Genomic DNA, 18,490 nt, shown 5'->3' on the forward strand with positions numbered 1-18,490 from the left:
CTTTCCAGTCTTAGACACCACTTAGTGTCTCCTCATGGTGTTCCCACAGGAACCTAAAACTCAATATATCTACTAATGTATCATGCCTGTAATCTCAGCATTTTGGGAGGCCAAGACGGGTGGATCAGGCCCTACCCTGCCACTGTGAAGGCTTACAGTATCAATTTCTTTAGGTACCAGCTGCCAGTGACACACAAGTTAGAAATTTCTCCCCCATCTACCAAATTCTATCTCCATTATCAGAAATGGATTTATAGATTTTTCATGAAACTGCTAAAGCTTAAACAGCCGGACCCTCGATTTCATGGGAACTTTCCAAGGTCCTAGAAGAACTATATTAATGTGTTCACAGGCCATACATTTTTGTAAAGTTTATAAAAGTAGAATATTTCAACAGCAATCAGTGAAGATGATTGTTGTTTTCCTCCCTGACTTCCATTGGGTTGGCGATAAGTACTTTGGGATACCAAGTTAAGGATGAATACATATGTTTGAATTTCATGAGATATATTTATGTGCTTTATAATTTCCACATCAGAAAATTAGAACAATACTGCCCATATTTCAGGGTTGTTTTGAGCATGATATAACAATATGGGCCCCAGTATATTAACCATTCAACCCAAAGAAGTGTCCTCGCTTCTGAAATGCTAGTCTTTTTTCTCCGTACTGTTCAGCCTTTCCAGATATGTTGGCTCCCAGTAAAACAGTAAACACAAGAGGAATTTACCTAGTTTAGCCAGACTGATCCTAGCACAGTATAGATAAGTTAGCTAATTATCATTATGCCTGTGATTACCCCTGCCCTCAAAGCATCACCTCTGGGGAGTTCAGGGAAAGAGAACAGACGGAATGGTGAAAGAAACAAAGTAAGATGCCAACACAGAAAGGTAAAACCAGACCTTAGTTCCTTAGAGGGAGCCAAAGCTTGGCAAAGGAAAGTGACAAGCTCCTGGGGATGATGATGAAAACCTCTCAGGTGGAATAATGATAAACTTTTATGAGGAAATGGACAGACTTAACTGCCTTACCCTCCCTTCCATCTGCAAGCCTGACACTATCATTTTCTAATTTTTCAGGGCTGATTTCCCAAGCTTTGATTGGAAGTTGATGGTGTCTTTGACAGAGAGGCAACATTTCTTTGGCCCAAAAAATTCAAGATTATCTTCTGAGATCATGGTAAATCTCTTCTGGTCTCTCCTTCTACTTGTGGGAACCTAGGAAAGTTACTTAACACTTCCCTTTCTTCAGCTATTCAATAAGGCGATGACAATAATCTCCTCATAGATAAGATGACCACATAATTTACTGTCCAAGAGAGGTACTTTTGAGAGTGAAGGGGGCAGTAATAATCATTATGTTGTGACAGGTATAAATGGAGACTGTTCTGGTAAATCAAGATGTATGGTCACCTTAACATAGAGCTGATGTGAATACCAAATGAGGGTATACATGTAAAATACTTATTTGGGGCCAGACATGGTGGCTCACACCTATAATCCCAGCACTTTGGGAGGCCAAGGCGGGTGGATCACCTGAGGTCAGAAGTTCGAGACCAGGCTGGCCAATAAGGTGAAACCCCATCTCTACTAAAAATACAAAAATTAGCCCAGTGCAGTGGTGGGGACCTGTAATCCCAGCTACTTGGGAAGCTGAGGCAGAAGAATTGCTTGAACCCAGGAGGCAGAGGTTGTAGTGAGCCAACATTGCGCCATTTAACTCCAGTCTAGGCGACAGAGCGAGACTCTGTCTCAAAAAAAAAAAAAAAGACTTATTTGGGAGGCTGAGGTGGGAGGATCACTTGAGGCCAGGAGTGTGAGACCAGTATAGGCCACATAGAGAGAGAGAGAGATACCATTTCTAAAAAAAAAAGAAAAAAGAATTAGCCAGGCCTAGTGGCATGCGCCTGTAGTCTCAGCTACTCAGGAGGCTGGGGTAGGAGAATTGCTTGAGCCCAGGAGAGTTTGGGGCTGCAGTGAGCTATGATCACGCCACTTCACTCCAGTATGAATGACAGAGCAAGACACTGTCTCTGAAATAAAAACTATTATTTTTCTTTTTAATATATGTATTATATAACATTGGTTGTTGTATGATAATTTATAAACTTAGTTCCATACTTATAAACATTTTGGTTGCTTTCAGTTTTACTTTTAGTGAAAGATGGATATATTTATCAAACAATGCTGCAAAGAACATATGCCTGTACCTTGTATATACATCTTGTACTTATAGCTTTCAATACAAGAAGTAGAATTGCTGGGTCTAAACAACTTGAAATTTGGATACATCTAAATAAACTGCCATCCAAAGAGACTGAATGTGTGGTGTAAGAGCTTTCCAATGTTTTCTCTAACTTTAGGCTGTCAATCAAGATCAACCTTTTGAATAAATACTCAGAAGTGAGAGGGCTGATTATATAGTAGTTATATTTTCAATTTTTCAAAGAACTTCCATACTGTTTTCCATAGTGGTTGTACCATTTTACATTTCCACCAACATTGAACAAGTGTTCCAGTTTCACCACATCTTCACCAACACCTCTTATCTTTTGTCTTTTTGGTAACAGCCATTTCTTTATTATTATTATTATTATTATGTTGTAGAGACGGGGTTTTGCCATGTTGGTCAGGTTGGTCTCGAACTCCTGACCTCGTGATCCACCCACCTCGGCCTCCCAAAGTGCTGGGATTATAGGTGTGAGCCACAGCGCCAGGCCAGTAACAGCCATTTCAACAGGAGAGAGGTGATACCTCATTGTAGTTTTGATTTATATTGTCCTGATGACTAGTGGCATCGAACATCTTTTCATATACCCATTGGCCATCTGTATGTCTTTTTTTTTTTTTGGAGAAATGTATATTCAAGTCCTTAGTCCATTTTAAAATCAGGTGTTAGTTATTTGCTGTTGAGTTGTGGGAGTTCTTTATTTTAGAAATTTTATGCAATAGAGTTGACATTGGGATGTCAAAGAAATATGCATTCCTATGTTCATTGCAGCACTATTCATAATCGCCAAGATGTGGAAACAATCTAAATATTCATCAATAGATGAATGGATACGAAAACGTGGTGTATATATACAATAGAATATTATTCAGCTTTAAAAAAAGAAGGACAAGCACAGTGGCTCATGCCTGTAATCCCAGGACTTTGGGAGACCAAGGTGGGCAGATCACGTGAGGTCGGGAGTTTGAGACCAGCCTGACCAACATGGAGAAACCCGTCTCAACTAAAAATACAACATTAACCAGGCGTGGTGGCACATACCTGTAATGCCAGGTACTCGGGAGGCTGAGGCAGGAGAACGACTTGAACCCGGGAGGCAAAGGTTTTGGTGAGCCAAGATAGCACCATTGTACTCCAGCCTGGGAAACAAGAAGGAAATCCTTATTATGTGACAACATAGATGAAACTTAAGGACATTATGCTAAGTAAAATAAGCCAGTCACAGAAGGACAAATATTGCATAATTCCACTTACATGAGAAACCTAAAATAGTCAAAATTATAGAAGCAGAGAGCAGAAGGAGGGGAAGAGAAAACGGAGTTGCTAAAGTTTCAGTTATGTGAGATAAATAAGTTCCAGAAATCAGCTGTACAACATTGTGCTTATAGTTGACAATATGATGTATTTCATACTTAAAAATCTGTTAAGAGGGTAGCTCTCATGTTGAGTGTTCTTACCAGAGTAAAATAAAAATTAAATTTAAATGTAAAAAAGGGTCAATTTCCGGACTTGCTGTCAGGAACTGAGGACTGCAAATTGATCCAACATCTTTTTTTTAAACTTATTTTTATTTTTTTATCCCACCCCGTCCCTTTTTTTTTTTTCAGATGGAATGTTGCACTGTCACCAGGCTGGAGTGCAATGGTGCCTCTGCCTCCCAGGTTCAAGCAATTCTCCTGCCTCAGCCTCTGAGTGGCTGAGACTATAGGCACACGTCACCACGCCTTGCTAATTCTTTTGTTTGTTTGTTTTTAGCAGACACAGATTTCTTTCTCTCTTTCTTTATTTCCTTCTTTCTTTTTCAGAGTTTCGCTCTTGTTATCCAGGCTGGAGTGCAGTGGCCCAATCTCGGTTCACTGCAACCTCCACCTCCCAGTTCAATTTTCCTGACTCAGCCTCCCGAGTAGCTTACAGGCTCTTGCCACCACGCCCGGCTAGTCTTTCTTTGTATTTTTAAGTAGAGACGGGGTTTCACTATGATGGCCAGAATGGTCTCAATCTCCTGATCTTGTGATCTGCCTGCCTTGGCCTCCCAAACTGCTGGGATTACAGGCGTGAACGACTGCACCCAGCCCTGATCTACCATTTTCCACCCTAACATTAAGACCCCTGGGAGTCATATCTCTTACTGATCACTGGGTAAGCAAAGACCAACCATCAGTGGTATCTGCAGACTTCAATCTGGATTTGTAACTTTGGCTGTACCATAGCGACACTTACTAATTACTTTTTTTTTTTTTTTGTAGCCCAGGCTGGAATGCAGTCTGTATTCTCAGCTCACTGCAACCTCCGCCTCCCGGCTCCTGGTTTAAGCAATTCTCCTGCCCTAGCCTCCCTAGTAGCTGGGATTACAGGCACATGCCACCATGCCCAGCTACTTTTTGTATTTTAGTAGAATACAAAACGGGGTTACACCATGTTGGCCAGGCTGGTCTTGAACTCTAGACCTTCTGATCCACCCGCCTCAGCCTCCCAAAGTGCTGGGATAACAGGTGTGAGCCACCACGCCCTGCCAAGATGCTTATTAGCCTTAAGGTTAACTCCCCAGGATAGTGAAAACTGTCATCCCTAAAGTCAGATATTTTTGAAGGTAGATAATAATAGTAGGCCGGGCGCAGTGGTTCACGCCTGTAATCCCAGCACTTTGGGAGGCTGAGGTGGGCGGATCACCTGAGGTCAGGAATTCAAGACCAGCTTGGCCAACACTGTGAAACCCTGTCTCTCTCTCTCTCTATATATATATATATAAGATAATAATAGTAAGAGAATGTATTAAATTGATAAAAACAACAAAAATGTGTTGAGGTCTTTTGACTTCAAAAATTGGCCTGGGGCACCAAGGACTACAAAGAATTTCTTTGTTAAGAAGCTGATTTTGGCCAGGCGTGGTGGCTCACGCCTATAATCCAAACACTTTGGAGGCCAAGGCGGGTGGATCACCTGAGGTTGGGAGCTCAAGACCAGCCTGACCAACATGGTGAAACCCCACCTTAAAAAATAATAAATAAATAAATAAAAATTTTAAAAAAGGAAGCTGCTTTTTCTCCTTTGGTGAAGTTGGAGTTGGTAGCTTTAAGGGCTCCAGACTAAGCCAATCTCTCTGGTCTAGAAGAGAAGCACACTCCTTTATAAAGCCTATTATTCCCAGCTTGGATTGCATCATTCAACATACAATATTAGATAGACTGTAAATAAGCCTAAATTTCAAATGATGACAACCTTAACCCTGTTATTAATGTTTCTGCCTCTCTTCCCTTCACTACCAAGGTTTCGAAAAGTACAGTCTACTTTTACATTATGTGCCTCCTTACTTAGCCCTTATCCTTCAACCTACTGTATTAAACTACAGGGAGACAGAGATCTCCCTACTCTAGGTGGAAGGAGGATGATTTAGTATAAAATTGGGTTGAAGTAGATTTATTTGCCTTGCAGAAACCACCATGGAAAGCTGTAAGCCACCTTCAGTCTTCCCAACTTGGCTTTGGCCTTGAACCTCCTGTGGCTCTGGCAGGATGAAGTATGGACCCTGCGGGATGTGGAATAGGGTAAAATAGAAAAGACACAAAGACAAAGACGGGGAAAGGAATTCCTAGGTGCCCATCTGGGGATAGCCCTATATGAGCTGAAATGCAAAGAGATGTTACTATGAAAGACTGTTTATTCCTTAGGTCTCCTTTAAGAGTGAAGAAACCAGCTAGGCATGGTGGCCAGTAGCTGCAGTCCCAGGTTCTAAGGAGGCTGACGCAGGAGCATCCCTTGAGGCCAGGAGTTCAAGGCTATAGTCATACCTATGAATAGCCACTGCACTCCAGCCTGGGCAATACATACAGCAAGACACCATCTCTAAATATATGTGGCCAGGCACAGTGGCTCGTGCCTGTAATCCCAGCATTTTGGGAGGCCAAGGTGGGCAGATCACAAGGTCAGGAATTTGAGACAAGCCTGGCCATATGGTGAAACCCCGCCTCTACCAAAAATACAAAAATTAGCCAGGTGTGGTGTCATGTGCCTATAATCCCAGCTACTAGGGAGGCAGAGGCAGAAGAATCACTTGAACCTGGGAGGTGGAGGCTCCAGTGAGCTAAGATTGTGCCACTGCACTCCAGTCTGGGCAACAGAGCAAGACTCTGTCTCAAAAAAAGAAAAAGTATGTGTGTGTACATATACATATATATGTGTGTGTGTGTATTTACATATAATATATGAATTATATATATAATGTGTGTATATAAATATATACATATATATATGTATAAAAGAGTGAGGAAAACTTTCCCAAAGACTTCCTAGGCAACTTTTCTTTGTCTCATTGGCTAGACTGTGTTACACACTCACCCCTAAACCAATGCTAGGAAATGAAATAGATTATTATGATTGGTGTAGATTATCAGGATTTACCCCTGAGCTGGGAATAGGGTCACATTCCCTGAGGGATAGATAAATACTACGCAGGCACTAAAGAGAGTCTGCCATGTACACATACAAGACAGCATAATCTAGCCCCGTCTCCTTCCTCCTGGGGTCTTTTGTCTCATTGCTATCTACCCCACTTCTGAATTATGGGAGTTCTGAGAACATCTGTTGCACATTCTGTGGCTTTGCAAATGCTTCGTCCGGCTCTACAATGTCTTTCGTGGCCTTACTTATACAGTCTCTTGTCCAACTACCTCACCCTAAGGTCAATTACCTTTAGCCCCCAGGAATATATTTGAAGAAGCCACAGACTGCAGGAACTGAATAATAAGCATTACTTTTATCGTTGTCTCTAGGCCCCAGGTTTACTACTGGCAGTCTCCGCCAGGCCTTCCCTCTCATTGAGTTCCACCGGCAGCAATCATCCTACCCATATTACCTTTTACCTACTAAGACTCAACTGCAATTTTAGAGCCCAGGTTCCCCTAGTGACTTGTCCTGTATGCTTATCAATGAGATAGCTGCATCATAGCCTCTAGAACTAACTGGAGACTCACTTTTTTTTTTTCTTTTAGACAGAGTCTTGCTCTGTCGCCAGGCTGGAGTTTAGTGGCGTGATATCAGCTCACTGCAATCTCTGCCTCCTGGGTTCAAGTAATTCTCCTGCCTTAGCCTCCTGAGTAGCTGGGACTACAGATGCACGCCACCACACCTGGCTAATTTTTATATTTTTAGTAGAGACGGGGTTTCACCATGTTAAACAGGATGGTCTCAATCTCCTGACCTCGTGATCCTCCCGCCTTGGCCTCTCAAAGTGCTGGGACTATGTAGGCATGAGCCACTGCGCCCGGCCAAAACTCACTTTTTGAGAAACTCTCCTGGGTGAATCCTGCCCCGACTCTGGTCAGTTCTTCACCCCGTAGCCAAAGCAATCTCTCATTTCTTCCTTAATAATTTTTTTTAGTTTAAATCTATTTGAAAAGAGATGGCATGCCTGACATTCAACATGCAATATTAGAGGCAAAAAGATTTTTAAAAAAGTGTACTATTAGGCATATCCACACTTTTACAACTAATTACAGTAGCTAATATTATACCAGGTTCACATGTTAACTAATTTAATCCTTATAACCAACCTATGAGAAAGGTACTATTTACTCTCATTTCCATTTTGCAGATGATAATATTGAGTAATTTGCTCAAGATCACACAGCTAGGCAGTGCTGCCTTTAGGTGTGACCCAGTACATTCTTAATGGTGGCCATGGGAGAGACACCTTCTGCTAGAGGAAAGGAGAGGGAAGAGTAAAAAGGACTTTGTCTTGCAACTTGGGTACCAGTTCAACCACAGTAAATTAAAGTACCACGCTGACACCTAAGGTCCCCAATTCCAGGACTTAGCTCCTGGATGGCATTTCTAGACCTGCCCTGGGTCTGAAGGAAACCCACTGTCCTAAAGGGAAATACCAAGACCTGGCAGGAGGCACCTGCTTACTAAAGGGTCCTTGGGCCTTGAATAAACATCAGCAGTAGTCAGGCAGTTGTTGCCATGGACTTGGGGCTCATGGTGTTGGTGGACATGGGGAGAGATTTCTGCTTGACGAAAGGGGAGGCAAGAATACAAAGGTCATTGTCTTGCAATGTGGGTACCAGCTTAGCCACAGTAAAATCAAGTACCAAATAGATTCCTAAAGTTCCCAATTCCAGGTCCCAGCTTCCAGACAGCATATCTAGACCCACTCTAGGCCAGAAGGGAACCCACTGCCCTGAAGGGAAAGACACAGGCCTGGCAGGATTCATCACCTCTTGACTAATGAGCCCTTAGGCCTTGAGTAAACATGAGCAGTAGCCAGGCAATAGTTGACACAGGCGTTGGGCAAGACCTAGTACTTAGCCAGCTTTAGATGCGATCCAGCACAGTCCCAGCAGTGGTGGCCACAAGAGTGCTTGTATCACCCTTCCCCCAACTCCAGGCAGCTCAGAATGGAGAGAGAGATTCCGTTTGAGGGAAAGTAGGGAATAGAATAGAAGATTACCTGGTAATCCAGGGTATCTTCCCAGTTCTCATGTAAGACTACCAAAGCAGTACTTCTACAAGTCTGAAAGAGTCAGCATTACTGGGATTGGAGTGCCTCCTAATGCAGATATGGCTTTAGTGACCAAAGACTTAGATCACAACATTCAATTCCTTTTGAGTACTTGGACAACTTTCTTGAGAAGGGTGAGTAAAAACAAGCCCACACTGTGAAGATTAGAATAAATACCTAACTCTTCAACACCTAGGTGTCGATGAACATTCACAAGCATCAAGACCATCCAGAAAAACAGGACCTCACCAAATGAACTAAATAAGAAACCAATAACCAATTCCAATGTGACAGAGACATATGACCTTTCAGAGAGAGAATTCAAAATAGCTATTTTGAGGAAGCTCAATGAACTTCAGGATAACACAGAAAAGGGATGCAAAATCCCATTAGATAAATTTAACAGAGATTGAAATAATTTTTAAAAATCAAGGAGAAATTCTGGGGCTCAAAAATTCAATTGACAAACTAAAAAATGCATCAGAGTCTCTCTACAGCAGAATGGCTTAAACAGAAGAAAGTATTAGTGAGCTTCAAGACAGGCTATTTGAAAATACAAGGGTATGCCAGGTGTGGTGGCTCATGCCTATAATGCTAGCTCTTTGAGAGGCTGAGGTGGATGGATCACTTGAGCTTAGAGTTCAAGACTAGCCTCAGCAACATGGTGAAACCTTATCTCTCCAAAAATACAAAAATTAGCTGTGCATGGTGGTTTGCACATATAGTCCTAGCTACTTGGGAGGCAGAGGCAAGAGGATTGCTTGAGCCCAGGAGGCAGAGGCTGAAGTGGGCTGAGATCTTGACACTGTATGATCTCAGGCTGGAGCTTGGGTGACAAAGTGAGACCCTATCTCAGGAAAAAAAAAAAAAAAGCAGAGAAGATAGAAAAAAAAGAATAAAAATGATTTTTAAAATGCCTTCAAGATCCAGAAAATAGCCTCAAAAGGGCAAATCTAAGAGTTACTGGCATTAAAGAGGAGGTAGAGAGAGAGATTGGGGTAAAAAGTTTATTTATAAAGATAATAACAAATAACTCTCTGAACCTAGAGAAATATATCAATATTTAAGTATAGGAAGGTCATAGAACACCAAGCAGATTTAACCCAAATAAGACCATATCAAGACATTCAATAATCAAACTCCCAAAGGTCAAGAATAAAGAAAGGATCCTAAAAGCAGCAAAAGAAAAGAAACAAGTAACACATAAAGGAGTTCCAATACCTCTGGCAACAGACTTTCCAGTGGAAACCTCACAGGCCAGGAGACAGTGGCATGACATATTTAAAGTACTGAAAGAAATGACATATTAAAGTACTGAAAGAAAAAATGTTTATCTTAGTATACTATAACCAGTGGAAATATCCTTCAAACATGAAAGAGAAATAAAGACTTTGCCAGACAAACGAAAGCTGAGGGATTTTGTCAACACCAAACCTGTCCTATAAAAAATGCTAAAGGGAATTAATGACCAATAAGAAATCATCTGAACATACAAAACTCATTGGTAATAGTGAGTACCCAAACAAATATAGAATACTACTATAACACTACAATTGTAATGTGTAAACTACTCATATCTTGAGTAAGAAGACTAAAAGATGAACCTATTGAAAAAAATAACTACAATAACTTTTAAGATATAGATAGTATAATAAGATAGAAATAGAAACAACAAGGAGTTAAAAGTAAGAGGCAGGGATGAAGTGAAAGTATTAGTTTTCCCTTGGCTTGTTGGTTTGTTTTTGCAATCAGAGTTATGTTATCAGTTTAAAATAATGGGTTATAAGATGTTATTTACAAGCCTCATGGTAACCTTGAATTAACCCACAACAGATACATGAAAAATAAAAAGGAAGAAATTAAAACACACTACCAGAGAAAATCACTTTCACAAATAGGAAGACAGAAGAGAAGGAAGGAAGGGAGATAAAAACACTTTCCTTTTCCAATGGGGTTTCACCATGTTGACCACGCTGGGCTTGAACTCCTGACCTCGTGATTTGCCCACCTCGGCCTCCCAAAGTGCTGGGATTACAGGCATGAGCCACCATGCCCAGCCAACAGATAGATTTCAAGTCAAAAACACAAAACAACTAGAAAACAACAAATTGGCATGAGTAAGTCCCTACTTATCAATAATAACATTGAATGTAAATGAACTAAACTCTCCAGTCAAAAGACATAGAGTGGCTGAATGGATACAAAAACAAGACTTAATTATCTGTTGCCTACAAGAAACAAATTTTACCTATAAAGATACACACAGACTGAAAATAAAGGGATGGAAAAAAGAGATTCCATGAAAATGGAAATTAAAAAAGCAAGAGTAGCTATACTTTGACAAAATAGAATTCTTTTTCTTTTTCTTTTTCTTTTTTTTTTTGAGATGGAATCTTTCTTTATTGCCCAGGCTGGAGTGCAGTACTGTGATCTTGGCTCACTGCAACCTCCACTGCCTCCCGGGTTTAAGCAATTCCCCTGCCTCAGCCTCCCGAGTAGCTAAGATTACAGATGTGTGCCACCATGCCCAGCTAATCTTTGTATTTTTAGTAGAGACAGGGTTTCACCATGTTGGCCAGGTGGGGCTTGAACTCCTGACCTCATGATTCGCCCACCTCGGCCTCCCAAACTGCTGGGATTACAGTCATGAGCCACCATGCCCAGCTGACAAAATAGATTTCAAGTCAAAAATTATAAAAAGAGAAGAAGAAGGTCATTATATAATGATAAAGGGGTCAATTCAGCCAGAGAATACAACAATTATAAATATATATATATATATATATATATACACACACACTGAACAATGGAGCATCCAGATATATAAAGCAAATATTATTAGAGCTAAAGAGAGAGATTGATCCCAATACAATAATAGCTGGAGACTTTAGCACCCCACTTTTAGCATTACACAGATCTTTCAGACAGTAAATCAACAAGGAGACATCAGACTTAATCTGCACTATACACCAAATGGACCTAGTAGATGTTTTTAGAACATTTCATCCAATGGCTACAGAATAAACATTCTTCTCCTGAACACATGGATCATTCTCAAGAACAGATCATTTATTAGGCTGCAAAAGCACTGCAATCATCTTAAGTGTTTTCTCTGTCCACAATGTAATAAAACAATAAATCAATAACATAAGGAATTTGGAAAACTATATAAGCACATGGAAATTTAACAATGCTCCTGAATTACCAGTTAATCAACGAAAAAATTAAGAAAGAAATTTAAAGATTTCTTGAAATTTTGGCATGGAATTGATTGAAAAAATTAAATATTTAAAAAAATTTTTTTAAATAAAAAATTTCTTGAAACAAAAATGGAAACAACAATATTCCAAAACCTATGGGATACAGCAAAAGCAGTAGTGAGGGGAACGTTTGTAGCAATAAATGCCTACATCAAAAAAGAGGAAAAACTTTAAACAACCTAATGACTTATCTTAAAGACCCAGAATGGCAAGAGCAAACCAAACCCAAAATTAGTAGAAGAAAATAAATATAAAGATCAGAGCAGGAATAAGTAAAAATTAAATTTAAAAACAAGACAAGAGAGCAATAAAATGAAAAGTTCATTTTTTGAAAAGATAAACAAAATCAACAAATCTTTAGCCAGACTAAGAAAATAAGAGAGAAGACTCAGATAAATACAATCAGAGATGAAAAAGGAGACATTATAACCTATACCACAGAAGCTCAAAAGATCATTAGTGACTACTATGAGCAGCTATATGCCAACAAATTGGAAAACCTAGAAGAAATGGATAAATTCCTAGACACACACAGGTTTATCAAGATGGAACCATGAAGAAATCCAAAACCTGAAGACACTAAAACAAGTAATGAGATAAAAGCTATAATAAAAAGTCTTCCAGCAAAGAAAATCCTAGGACTCTATGGCATCACCGCTAATTTTTAGAAAACATTTAAAAAGAAAAGCTAATGCCAATCCTACTCACACTATTCCAAAAAATAGAGGAGGAGTGAATACTTCCAAACTCATTCTATGAGGCCAGTATTACCCTGATACCAACACCAGACAAAGACACATAAAAAAGAAAAGGAAATAGAACAAAAAGGAAAAAAGAAAACTATAGGCCAATATCTCTGATGATCACTGATGCAAAAATCCTTAACAAAATACTAGCAAACTGAATTCAACAACACATTAAAAAATAGTTCATCATGACCAAGTGCAATTTATCTCAAGGATGCAATGATCATTCAACATACGCAAATCAAACAATGTGATACATCATATCAACAGAATAAAGGATAAAACCATCTGATCTTTTCAATTAATATTGAAAAAATATTTGATGAAATTCAATAGTCCTTCATGATGAAAACCCTCAACAAACTGGGTAATGTGTTGAGGAATTACCTCAACACAGTAAAAGCTCCATATGACAGTTCCACAGTTAGTGTCACACTTAATGGGAAAAAACTGAAAGCCTTTCCTCTAAGATTGGGAATACAACAAGAATATCCACTTTCACCACTGTTTTGTTTGTTTGTGACGGAGTTTTGCTCTTGTCACCCAGGCTACAGTGCAAAGGCACAATCTCGGCTCACTGCAACCTCTACCTCCTGGGTTCAAGCGATTCTCCTGCCACAGACTCCGGAGTAGCTGGGGTTACAGGTGCCTGCCACTGCACCTAGCTATTTTTTGTATTTTTAGTAGAGATGGTGTTTTGTCATGTTGGCCAGGCTGGTCTTGAACTCCTGACCTCAGGTGATCCACCTGTCTAGGCTTCCCAATGTGCTGGGATTTCAGGTGTGAGCCACCATGCCTGGCCCCACTTTCACCACTGTTATTCAACATACTACTGAAAGTCCTAGCTAGAGCACTCAGAAAAGAGAAAAAAATAAAGGGCACACAAACTGGAAAAAAATAAGTCAAATTACACTATTTGCAGATGATATGATCTCATATTTGGAAAAACCTCAAGACTCTCAAAAAAAACCATTAGAACTAATAAACAAATTTCATAAAGTTACAGAATACAAAGCCAACATACAAAAATCAGTAGCATTCTGTATGCCAACAACAAATAATCTGAAAAAGAAATCAAGTTAGTATCCCATGTATGATAGCTACAAATAAAATTAAATACCTAGAAAAAAGCTTAATGAAAAGAAGTGGTGATCTCTACCATGAAAACTATAAAACATTAACGAAAAATATTGAGAAGGGCACAAATAAATGAAAATACATTCCATGTTCATGGATTTGAAGAATCAATATTGTCAATATGTCCATACTACCCAAAGCAATCTACAGATTTAATGCAATCTTTATCAAAATACCAATGACATTCTTCAAATAAACAGAAAAAAAAATCATTTAAAAATGTATATGAAAACACCAAAGGCCTAGAGTAGTCATAGCCATTGTGAGCAAAAAGAACAAAACTGGAGAATCACATTACTTAACTTCAAATTATATCACAGAGCTATAGTAACTGAAAGAGCAAGGTACAGACATAAAACAGATACATAGACCAATGGGGCAGAATAGAGAGCCCAGAAATCAATCCATACATCTACAGTGAACTCATTTTCAACAAAGGTGCCAAGAACATACATTGGGGAAAGGACAGTCTCTTCAGTAAATGATAATGGGAAAATTGGATATCCATATTAGGAATAATAAAACTAGATTACTATTTTTTGACATATGCAAACATCAAATATAAATGGATTAAAGACTTAAATATAAGACCTGAAACCATAAAACAACTAAGAGAAAACATTGGAGAAAACTCTTCAGGACATTAGTCTGGGCAAAGATTTCTTGAGTAATATGTTTTAAGCACAAGCAACCAGCAAAATAGACAAACGAAATCACATCAAGTTAAAAACTTTTGGACAGCAAAGGACATTATCAATGAAGTGAAAAGACAAAGTGAAGTGGGAGAAAATATTTGCAAACTATCCATCTAACAGGGGATTAATAAAGAGAATATTAATACAGAACTCAATGGGGAAAATATAATCGAATTAAGATGGACAAAAGATCTAAATAGCCATTTCTCAAAAGAAGATCTACAAAGACATACAGATGAAAAGGTGTTCAACATTATTGATCATCAGAGAAATGCAAACCAAAACAAAATGTGATATCATCTCACCCCAGTTAAAGTGGCTTGTATCCAAAAGACAAGCAATAAGGCAAGGATGCAGAGAAATGAGAACCCTCATACACTGTTGGTGAGAATGTAAATTAATACAGCCATTATGCAGAACAGTATGGTGATGCCTCAAAAAACTAAAAAACTACCATATGATCCGGCAATCCCACTGCTAGCTATATACTCAAAATAAAGAAAATCAGTATATCAAAGAGATATCTGCACTCCCATGTTCATTGCAGTACTGTTCACAATAGCCAAGATTTGGAATCAACCTAAGTGTTCATCAATAGATGAATGGATAGAGAAAATATACAATGGAGCACTATTAAGCCAAAAAAAGAATAAGATCCAGTTATTTGCAACATGGATGGAATTGGAACACATTATATTAAGTGAAATAAGCCAGGAACAGAAAGACAAACTTTGTATGTTCTCAATCATTTGTGGAAGGTAAAAATTAAAGCAATTGAATGCATGGAGATAGAGTATAGAACGATGGTTACCAGAGGCTGGGAATGACAGTGAAGGTGGATGGAAGTGGAGATGGTTAGTATATACAAAAATGTAGTTAGAATGAATAAGATCTAGTATTTGACAGTACAACAGGGTGACTACAGCCGACAATTATTTATTGTACATTTTAAAATAATTAAGAAGGCCGGGCACAGTGGCTCATGCCTGCAATCCCAGCACTTTGGGAGGCCAAGGAGTGAGGATCAAGAGGTCAGGAGATCAAGATCATCCTGGCTAACATGGTGAACCCCGTCTCTCCTAAAAATACAAAAAAAAAAAAAAAAAATTAGCTGGGCATGGTGGCATATGCACCTGTAGTCATAGCTACTCGGGAGGCTGAGGCAGGAGAATTGCTTGAACCTGGAAAGCAGAGGTTGTGGTGAGCCGAGATCATGCCACTGCACTCCAGCCTGAGCAACAGAGCAAGACTCTGTCTCAATAATAATAATAATAAAGAATATAATCTGAATGTTTATATCACAGAGAAATGATAAAACCTTGAGGTGATGATACCCCTATTTACCCTGATGGGATCATTGCACATTGTAAGCCTGTATCAAAATATCTCATGCACTTCATAAATATATATACCTACTACATATCCATAAAAATTAAGAATAAAAAAATTATTAAAGGGCTGGGCATGGTGGCCTACACCTGTAATCCCAGCACTTTGGGAGGCCAAGGCAGGCAAATCACTTGAGGTCAGGAGATTGAGACCAGTCTGGCCAAAACAGTGAAACCCCATCTCTACTAAAAATACAAAAATTAGCTGGGCATGATGGCAGGTACCTGTAATCCCAGGTACTTGGGAGGCTGGGGCAGAAAAATTGCTTGAACTGAGGAGGCGGAGGTTGCAGTGAGCCGAGATCATACCAATGCACTCCAGCCTGGGTGACAGAGCAAGGCTCCATGTCAAAGAAAAAAAAAAATCACACAGGAAGTGGCAGTGTCTTTAAGGAAACTGGAGTAGTGGAGAGACGTGGGCTTTGGACTCAGAGAAATGCAGACCGAGTTTATCACCTTCCTCCAAATCTATCCCATTTTCTGTGTTCCTCAACACAGAGACTGGCACCAGCAAACACTTAGATGCCCAAGCTTGCACTCGGAAAGACATGCGTGGCTCCTCCCTTTGCTGTGAGAGTTCCTAAATGTTTACTATATGTGGGAACTACACTAAAACCTTTACAGGGATTTGCTTTTAGTTCTTATGATAACCTTACAAGGTAAGTACTAGCAGTATCCCCATTTTGACCCTATTTTTACTCCCATTTTGCAAATGAGAAAAGTTATATTTTAAAAAGGTTATAATAATGCCCTGTATAATGTCACAAGCAATTCAATGTCCAATGGCTCTGCTGTCAGGAAACAACAGGGCAAAGATTCCTGGTGGTTACAGAATCTATTCTCATGATCATTACTGCATACCAGTCCCTGAAAGTCTTTTGGTTTTACTTCTCAAATACCTCAGCATTGACTTTGGCTTAGGCTGTTATGAGTTCTCCCATATGGTAGCCTCTCAACCAGCATGGCCTTTTTGAATCCATTCTTCATCCCATAGCCAGAACGTGATCACATCACTCCCCTCATAAATCTTCACAGGGTTTACAATATCTGAACTATTCAGTCTTCAGTTTACTCCTCCCCAGTCACCTTGGGCACATTTCCACAGCAGTTCTAGTCACTCTGAAAGCCTCCCAAAACATCAGGCTTAAGATAACTCTTCTGTTCACCCTCCCACATTTTCCCCTTTACCTGGCTAACTCCTATAAAGAGATGGGGCAATTTATAAAGAACAGAGTTTAACTGGCTCACAGTGCTGCAGGCTACACAAGCATAGTACCAACATCTACTCAGCTTCTGGTGAGGGCTTCAGGAATCTTTGGTTATGGCAGAAGGCAAAGTGGGAGTAGGTATATCACATGGTGACAGTGGGAGCAGTAGCTTATCTGCTTACTTTTTAAAACTTCTCCACTTGGCTGGGCAAGGTGTCTCAGGCCTGTAATCCCAGCCCTTTGGGAGGCTGAGATGGGAAAACTGCTTGAATCCAGGAATTCAAGACCATCCTAGGAAACACAGTGAAATCCTATCCCTAATTAAAGAAAAATAATAATAATAATAATAATAATAATAATAAAGAAAACCCCTCCACTAGACTGACAGGAAGGATCTATGTGTCTCACCCTCCCATCCTCAAAGCCTAGCATGATACCATTATAGTTATTCAGTAAGCACAGAAAGGGTGAATTAATCATAGCTCCACTACTATTTAGTTATTTGCAAATAGCTACTAAGTCAATTTCAGAAACTGTAAAGTAAAACAACTGTAAAATTAGAACAAACATGCAGACTGAGTACATATACTGGCCTCCCTTTCCTGCCCTAAATCCTGAAAAGGACAAAAAAATTAAATTAAATTGGAATAATAACCAGGAAACTTAACTGACATAATATATTTAAAGTTCCTGGTACTCTAGAACTATTACACAAAATTGGTAACAAAGGATAAGACTGGGAAGGGGATCACAGGCTGGGGACCATGGGTAACTTTAGCATCCTTCATAACCCTTGGACACATACGGGCCTCTACAAAAAAAAAAAAAAAAAAAAAAAAAAACACCCACATAAATTAAAAAAGAAAGCTGTGCCCAGCACACACTGGGCATTTAACAAAGGTGAGTTTCTTCATAGGTAACAAGCCCAGTACAGCACCAACACTAGGACTGAAACATAGGACTCTAAGTCTTTGCAGTCTTTCTATGGAGCAGTGATTGTTTTAGATAAAATGACAGCCCAGGCAAGTAGCACCCTCAGCTAACCCCTTCCACACTCTGTATTTGTCATCTGTGTACCTGTGATGAAAGGTGATTTGCTAGGTTAATGACAGAAGTCATCACACATGTTTGTATTATAGAATGGAAAAGTTTGCCATATACTAGCAAGAATAAGCATATGAATCCTCTTGGCATGTATAAAATGTGCCCTACATTAAAACATGAACACTGTACAAACAATATGCAAGTGTTATGAACATTGTCTGTCTCAGAATGTCAGGCTGGCTCAATGCAGAGATTCTGGGTTTTGGAGAAATTCTAAAAACCTT

General features: G+C 39.5%; 2 protein-coding genes across 3 annotated transcripts in view; both read right to left on the reverse strand.

The window, feature by feature from the left end:
- WWTR1 (WW domain containing transcription regulator 1) overlaps positions 1-18,490 on the reverse strand; it is a 233,902-nt gene that overhangs the window by 181,078 nt on the left and 34,334 nt on the right. For both annotated transcript variants that reach the window (XM_012437092.3, XM_064378791.1), the window contains exon 2: positions 3,271-3,368. In XM_012437092.3, the coding sequence (XP_012292515.3) occupies positions 3,271-3,357 (87 nt within the window). In that variant the 5' untranslated portion in view covers positions 3,358-3,368. The remainder of the gene's footprint in view (positions 1-3,270; positions 3,369-18,490) is intronic.
- COMMD2 (COMM domain containing 2) overlaps positions 3,285-18,490 on the reverse strand; it is a 60,331-nt gene continuing 45,125 nt past the window's right edge. The window contains exon 6 of the mRNA XM_064378792.1: positions 3,285-3,368. The gene's annotated coding sequence lies outside the window, so the exon portion shown is untranslated. The remainder of the gene's footprint in view (positions 3,369-18,490) is intronic.

Source organism: Aotus nancymaae, unplaced genomic scaffold (genome assembly GCF_030222135.1).
Source record: "Aotus nancymaae isolate 86718 unplaced genomic scaffold, 86718_ANA_hifiasm-v0.15.2.pri h1tg000019l, whole genome shotgun sequence".
Classification (NCBI taxonomy): Eukaryota; Metazoa; Chordata; class Mammalia; order Primates; family Aotidae; genus Aotus; species Aotus nancymaae.